At 35.3% G+C, this 7,879-nt stretch overlaps 2 protein-coding genes across 4 annotated transcripts in view; both read right to left on the reverse strand.

The window, feature by feature from the left end:
• Positions 1-3,387, reverse strand: part of LOC103146762 (uncharacterized) — a 4,463-nt gene extending 1,076 nt beyond the window's left edge. Inside the window, exons 1-6 of one of the 2 annotated variants that reach the window (XM_007564788.2) lie at positions 1,720-3,387; positions 1,241-1,573; positions 877-1,149; positions 720-767; positions 476-571; positions 332-399 (exon numbers count right to left, since the gene is read on the reverse strand). In XM_007564788.2, the coding sequence (XP_007564850.1) occupies positions 332-399; positions 476-571; positions 720-767; positions 877-1,149; positions 1,241-1,573; positions 1,720-1,780 (879 nt within the window). In that variant the 5' untranslated portion in view covers positions 1,781-3,387. Of the gene's footprint in view, positions 1-331; positions 400-475; positions 572-715; positions 768-876; positions 1,150-1,240; positions 1,574-1,719 lie in introns of both variants that reach the window. The other variant, XM_016677848.1, reaches the window with a different exon arrangement.
• Positions 3,388-4,988: 1,601 nt separating this feature from the next.
• Positions 4,989-7,879, reverse strand: part of LOC103146764 (uncharacterized) — a 7,289-nt gene continuing 4,398 nt past the window's right edge. Inside the window, exons 4-8 of one of the 2 annotated variants that reach the window (XM_007564789.2) lie at positions 6,355-6,396; positions 5,888-5,986; positions 5,777-5,802; positions 5,643-5,699; positions 4,989-5,193 (exon numbers count right to left, since the gene is read on the reverse strand). In XM_007564789.2, coding sequence (XP_007564851.2) covers positions 5,095-5,193; positions 5,643-5,699; positions 5,777-5,802; positions 5,888-5,986; positions 6,355-6,396 — 323 coding nt within the window. In that variant the 3' untranslated portion in view covers positions 4,989-5,094. The remainder of the gene's footprint in view (positions 5,194-5,642; positions 5,700-5,776; positions 5,803-5,887; positions 5,987-6,354; positions 6,397-7,879) is intronic. The other variant, XM_016677863.1, reaches the window with a different exon arrangement.

A 7,879-nucleotide genomic window follows, 5' to 3' on the forward strand; every position in this document is an offset into this window, starting at 1 on the left:
GACTAATGTCCAAAGGGTTGGAGTCCTTGTCAAACGGCTTTTTGACTAATGTCCAAAGGGTTGGAGTCCTTGTCAAACGGCGTTTTGACTAATGTCCAAAGGGTTGGAGTCCCAGTTGACGGCGTCTCAACTAAAGTTCTACAGCTTTTTATTTCTCTTTCTCACTGTTTACGTTTTAATTATGTTTTTTAAATCTCTTTCTCTTTCTCACATGCTGTTTTTATTTTAATTATGTAAAGCACTTTGAAATGCCTTGCTGCTGAAATGTGCTATACAAATAAAATTTGATTTGATTTTTTGATTTGAGGATAGCTGTGCTGTGGAAACTTACTGGGTCCTGGTTCACTTCTGAAGCAGACTGAGAAGCTGCAGGGGCTGAGTTCACTCGTGTTTTATTTCCTTCAAAGAGCAAATGCAAAGGCATATTTTAGTATTTATAGTAAACCTATTAATGTTTTCAGTCAGATCTTCACACCTTTATTTTTCTTCCTTTTTATGAAAAACCCGACAGCCAACAGGAAAGCTGCCAAAACGATAACTACGACGATGTACAACCACCACCTAAAAATACCTAAAATAGGAATAAACACATTAACTTCATGCAGTTTTATACATATGTGGTACAAACATGTATATATTATTCATGAATTCATCATAAAATCAAGACAAAGTCAAGACAAAGAGAAAATGATGTCAACAAAAATAGATTCCTGACTCACCAGATGGTTGTTCTGCCTCATTGTTTTCAGGTATTTTATTTTTCTTCTCTATTTTCAGAAATGTCATGACATTAAAACATGAATGCTAAATTTATCAGCTCAACTGATCAAACTAAATTAATAAATTGACATTTTCATTTTACATTACTGTTCTCACCTGTAGTTTGAACTCTGAAGGGAAACTGCTGCTTCTTTCTCCCAGACTCTCCTACTTCACATTGCAGTGAATTATAACGGCCCGGCTCATAAACATAATGTGAAGTCTTAAAGGTGACTTCAGCAACACAAACAGAGTATTTTGTCTTTAGATTTGTATTATCTTTATCAATACTTTGACCTTTTAAAAGCCACTTCACATGATGTTTACATGGATCATTTGATATAACAGAACATTTCAGCTTCACCTCTTCATCATCTTTCTGTTCAGTAACTGTTGGAGGAAAACGAAGACCTGAGGTTAGCTGGTGACTATGCTGAGTGCTTGGTTAGTATTTGGTATAAGGCTGAGAATATTTACTCACTGTTAACCAGAGACAAAGCGACGGTGTGTCTGTTCTCCTTCTGGTCTGTGTTTTCAACTTGTTGGCAGTAATATGTCCCAACGTCGGCAGCGCTGACCCTCTGGATTATCAGAGAGCAGTTTTGTGAGAGTCTCAGTCTGTCTGCTTTTTCTTTGCCAGCCTGAGTTTGATTCGTCTGACCAAACTTAACCAGATCTACTGCGGATCCCTGAGGTGATTTACTGAAGAGCCAGTGGATCCGTAAGCACTTAATCGGATCCATCATGTTTTCACAGGCCAACTGGACTTCATCTCCTCCTCTCACAATGACAGATGAAGAACTTTGCTTTATTACTGCAGAGAAAAGCAACAGAAGAAAAACAGCTAAAGTAGAAAATATGTCGACATAACAGGAAACGTAACAATTTTACACCTATAACAAGAAAACTCACTTCATTTAGATAAAATACAAAACATAAAGCAGTAACATTAATCCTCACCTGTAAACTTGAGTGCCAGAATCAGACATAAAGACAGTTGAACTGATGTGAGTTCAGTCATTCTGTTTCTCGGACAGTTTGTCTTCTTTCTTCCTGAAGTGTCAGCAGATTTTTTGACAACTGCAGGCCAGTCGGCACTTCCTGAATTTCATGTTCCTCTTCCGTAGTTCACACTTATCTCTTCTTAAGATGCTTTTGTTTTTTCTTACCCTGTTATATATTTAACTCTGATCTCAGTGAGGCTGACAAACATCTGAACAACACAAATTTAGATTTTGCTAAGAGGGGAATGCTTGTCTTTTGCAACCCGTCTCTCTTGTTACCTTCTTTATAGATCTTGTTTTTTTTGACAAATTCACAATTAGCACAGTTATATCACTCAGTCAATTAATATCAGACCAGAATGCAGCAGATTGCCTTTTTGAAGAAAAATAATGTCAATGTGTGATGAACTCTGATGTTGATGTTATTATAGCTGTTTACAGTAGTTCTGATGTGTTGAGCTTTGACACACCAGGGGGCGAACTCTGAGACGTCTAGGGATCAAAATTAAAATAAAAAAAACTTCAAAGAGTAACTAGCTACCCAAAAACGATCAACTGTTTTACCTCTTATGTGCAATAAAAGCTCTAAAACACTTAAACATCTGGTGAATTCTCAACTGTTTTAGTTTGGAAACAAATGCAGTATTAGATTTTAGTAAAATGTTTGAAAGTTCCTGTCTGTTAAATTGTGCTTTTGTTCTTATTTATTGTTATGCCTGGTTGATTTGGTTACATTAGTTTGTCTTGTTGTTCACAAGACTTTCAATCTCTTTGGGTAATCTTAGAAAATATGAAAATAGATGCATGTGTGGTTGACATTAAAAACAACTTCAGCAGAATAAAACAACAAACATGAACGACCAGGTAATTAAACTAATAATATACATTTATTATACAGAAAGTGGTTTGATAAAATGTTTAAACTATGCAGGAAAAAATAACAAAAAAAAAATAGTCAGAACAACAAATATTTGTGGTTAAATAGTAACTTCATTGCTTGAATCCAAACACAGTTAGAGTACTCTATGAAGGCAAAGTTCAACAGCAAAATCTGATTCTATTTTTGCAGGTATTAGCACATGGAAATTGGGATGCTACTTTAAGCTGACAACTCCTTATTCTTTACAAAAAAAAACAAACTTCAGACTGATTAATAGTTTATTGATTCATTAAAAAAATCAAATTTTTCAGCAAATTTCAATATCTGGCTGGTGTTCACTTTGAAAACTAAAGGATCTCATTTTTTGGTTTTAGCAGATGACGTGGTTCTGTTGGGTTCTTCAGGTTATGACCTCTACATCCATAAAGATGAGCTTCCATCAGAGTCCAGCTAGATTCAGCCTTAAAGGGGACATATTTTATAAAATTCACATTCTCAGCATTTCTGTACTCCCATTTGGGTTTCTACTGCTTCTTAAAACAACACAAGCGGCTAAAAAAAAAAAAAAACCCAGCCAGTTTTTGGCAATAGGTTTATTTTTTTGGTGTCTGGAAAATGATCCATTTCAAAAACCTCTGGAATATAACTTCACAAATCAGCAAGCACTGCACATTACCTAGCAACCTCAGTGAAGCCTGTCACCTAGCAACCCAATACAAGTTCCAGCATGTTTGGTCAGCTTGTATTACCGCTGTATTTGCTGTAAAATGGCTGCTGGAAATGACGCCTCACCATCCAGAAACCATCTTGTTGGTTGTTGGTTGTGCAGGAGGCTCCACTTCTACTTTTCAAAGGCTTACAGTTGTATAATTGTGCATTTGTTTGCAGCCATTTTCACGTCGAGTGTGAATATTCAGCTGTAGGTGTGACCTTTATAAATCCTGGGAACACGATGGGATGCAACTGAACACGACAGTGGATGTCTCTGGTGAGAGCACTGGTGTCAGTTCATTTCTGCTGAACTGCAGCCCTCTAAGCATTTCCTGAGACTATATATAATTTCCTTTTTAGTAAAAGTGTTAATCTCCAGTAATTCACGCATCATATCCGTCTGTGTGTCATTTCTTTCTCACACTGTATATTTAGCTCTGATCTGAGGCAGGTTGACTTGTTGCAGAAACATCTGGAATCCAGGCTCACATCCCTCATCCCTAACTGAGCTTCAGATTTTAGAGACAGTTTTAAATTAAAACCTGTTATTCAATCACTCTTTTCTTCAGTTTTGTTTTGTTTTTTATATTTTACCAGATGCCAACCTATAACGCCCCCTTGTGGACAAGAGAAGAGTTTAACAGCTTCCTAAGTCTCGTTTAGTAAATTATACTAAAGTTATGAAAGTTAAACACAAAATACACCAAACCGTTTTAATTTGTGTTCATGCTAAAGTTAGCATGAACATTACAGGCTGATGTGGGCTGGTACTGGTTTACATTCTGTCTGCTTGTTGTCAATATTTTGTAGAAATCATAAGATGTTATTACATAAGTTCTTGATCAGAGTAAAGGAAAACATTTTAACTTTTCAAAGAGATTTTTATCAGATTAAAAGGCTGCATTTGAAAATGTTACAGCTAACCTCCACTTGACATACAGAACCAAAAGAATGTATGAAGAGGTCATCAAATTGATATAGATTTTAAAAATAAAAAGACAATTTTATCATTTTTTTAAAAGGAATGATTTAATTAAATAATAAAAATAAAAATACAAGCTCATGCTGACTCTGTGGATCATGAAAGTCTTCCTTAAAACCAGATTACAAAAAATTATTTTTAAAAGCAACAATAAGAGAAGCAAGCAAAAATATTAAATAGTACAAAAGATAACATAGATTTTGTAACAAATAAAATCTCTGCAGAAATGGATTGAACTTTTACAGCCTTTTCCAATCAGTTTGACCTCTCAAAGTGCTTTACACTAGAGTCACATTCACCCATTCATACACTGATCAGTAGGCAGTTTGGGGTTAACTGTGGGCACATTGACACATGACTGGAGGAAGCTGGAACCAAACCTACAACCTTCTGATCACAAAATGGCTACTCTACCAACAGAGCCACAGTCGCCCAAGAAACATGTAAACTGCTGGGTTTTACAGTCATGCAAACTTAGGTAAAGGTCATAATTACAAACTGAGCTGTGGTGTTGATGTCTGATGGTTTGTATTGAGCTAGTTTTGGCAGCTTTGTCAGACCTATAAAACAAAGTTATTTATCAAGAAATTATTTACAGAAGCAGCTGTGCAAAAAAATAAATAAATAAATAAAATAAAATAAAATAAAATAAAATAAAAAAAACTAAAAAAAAAAAAACTAACAAAAAAACTGGTGCAAAAGTAGAAGGAAAATCTTAAATACATTAGAAAACGTAAATAATGGAAATTGGACTTTTATCAGATTTGATGTTCATGTTGAACGCTGAAGTTGGCAGAGGAAGCAGGACTTTTGAAGTTCATGTAATCTCCTGGACAATCGTCCTCATTATGACTCGTCTGTGGAAACACATTAAGGTGTGAATTTATATTTATCATAATCACAAAACTCAAGTATTAATAATGCCTAATACAGGGCACGTCCTGAAGGACAACAATATTTATAAGCTTTTGTGCATTTCATTTCATTCTATTAAATTATTGTCTTGGCATTTGAGGGCTTCCATACAACTTATTTTGAATTAACTAACTTAAATGTCCCTATAGATGCAGGATATTCCAGAAAATATGTTACCATATTTAACTCTGTCCAACAGATTGTTTGTTTTCTTTCACTGTCAGTCTGCAAGATCATATCATTTTTTTTATCTGTTGTGTCTTATTTATGTAATTTATATTTTCATTCCCATATTTTATGGCACATTCTATCCATAATCCTGCATTTGAAAAAGTAAATAAAAAGAAAACTGAAGAGAATGATAAATAACGATAAGAAAAATGGGTTTTACCGATTCAACATCTGGTTGAATGTGGTTTACTGTTTGTCTTGATTCTGAGTTTAAAACCTGCACAGAAAGAAGAAGTGTAAATTGCATGAAAAGTCATGAAAACAAATTTCAGCAGTTTTCCAAATGAAACTCACAGATTTGCCAGTCACTTTGTTTATTCCTAGGAAACACAACACAAGTACATTTTCAATAATTACATTCAGTTTGTGTTGATCCATTTTTAAAGCTGTTTTTATGTTTGTTACCTCGAGATCTGAAGAAAAGAAATGCAATGAAAGTAACCAGAAACAGTTCAGCCAGATGCAAAACAATGACGATGTAATCCAGAGCGGAGCAGCGACACTCTGGGCAGGAAACGATAGAGAAGGTTTTAATAACAGCAACATTTATGTCTGAAAACAACACTTAAAGAAAATGAAGTACCACATTAAAATTTAGCATTACGCATAAACAAAGAAGCAATAAAATGACAGGTTACATAAAAAAAAGCTAAGAATCTAGAAAATAAAGCAATTAAATATGTTTCTATGCTCACAAAGAAAGGGAGAATTATTGAAGCTAAATATGATTTAATAAGCTCATGAATCTGTGGGTTTGCGTATTTTTCACTCAGATTTTGGTTTCATATTTATTAATGAATAAAGATAGTGGGAATAGTAGATATTAGGATGGTAGATTTGCTATTCACTGGAGTAGAAATAGAACTTATTACGTTGTAGAGCTGCGTCTGTTGTGGGCTTTAGTGTGTCCTCACCTGAAATACAAAACAATATAAATGAAATAGAAATCTGCAAAATCAAAGAAGACTGCGGAAGCTGAGAGGGACATTTTCTGCATACTTTTTCTCAAGATAANTTCTACTTTTCAAAGGCTTACAGTTGTATAATTGTGCATTTGTTTGCAGCCATTTTCACATCGAGTGTGAACATTGAGCTGTAGGTGTGACCTTTATAAATCCTGGGAACACGATGGGATGCAACTGAACACGACAGTGGATGTCTCTGGTGAGAGCACTATCTGGGGTTCCTCACTGGTCCTGGTGCCTCTGCGGCCCGATCTCAGATTACCGGAAGACATTGGCTGGATGGATGGGTTGTTGGTTTTAGGAAAGAAGACAGTGGAGAAGATCACAACACTGACCTCAGGATCATCCTAAAAAAGAGAGAAAAACTTTATGACCTTTTTATATTTCCTTTCAAAATTTGATTTCACTACATCAAGTCTCCATTTGTGTGAATCCATTGAGTTTTCATTTTGTACGTTTCTAGACATCAACCACATTAGCTCCAAGCTTTGCTTCGACACCTGTGTCTTTTTTTTTTCTTGGATATACAAGTTGTACTTTGAGAAATTTGTTTTAATCCACGGATAATTAATAAAGAAAAGATGTTGCTGTGGGGGATAGGGTGGGGAGAGGGTGCTCATGCCTCCCCCCACTACCACCACCACAAGATGCCGACTGTTATATCAGAAACCGCCACTGAGTGGGCCTTCTTCTTAAAGGACTCTTCTGCAGTTTTATTTTACTATTTTGCCAGATGTCAGCCAATCCCGCCCCCTTGTGGAGAGTCAAGAGCATAAAACTGCCTCACAGGCCTTTTGTAATCAGGAAGTTAAGCACAAGATATGCAATAGCAGGCCATTTTGTGTTTATTCTTAGTTATATCTCCTGCTAAAATTCACAAACAGATGAACTTGTGAATACAGTAGTGCTTTATAAACAGTTACACTCACCGGGTTTTCATCCACTGGTGTATTATTTCATTCAAAGAGAAAAGGGAAAACAGTACGTTAGTGTTCACACAGTAAATACAAATGTATCTGGTTTCAGCTGGATCCTTTGTTTACCTTTGTTTTCCTTTGTCTTTATGGGAAGACTGACAGATAACAGGAAAGGTGCTAAAGCAGCTCCAATGACGTACAACCACCACATACCTAAAAACAGGGATAAACATTAGCTTTATGTTTACTATCTGGTAACTAAAAATAAGGCACATCCAACAATCTAATGTCCAGTGATACAAATAACACATGTAGTGTTCATGCATCCGTCATAAAACATTTGAAGCCAAAATTCTGAAAAGTATTTCCTGACTCACCAGATGGTTGTTCTGCCTCATTGTTTTCAGGTATTTTATTTTTCTTCCCTATTTTCAGAAATGTCATGACATTAAAACATGAATGCTAAATTTATCAGCTCAACTGATCAAACTAAATTAATAAATTGACATTTTCAT

Source organism: Poecilia formosa, unplaced genomic scaffold, assembly GCF_000485575.1.
Source record: "Poecilia formosa unplaced genomic scaffold, Poecilia_formosa-5.1.2 Scaffold168, whole genome shotgun sequence".
In the NCBI taxonomy this organism is placed as follows: domain Eukaryota; kingdom Metazoa; phylum Chordata; class Actinopteri; order Cyprinodontiformes; family Poeciliidae; genus Poecilia; species Poecilia formosa.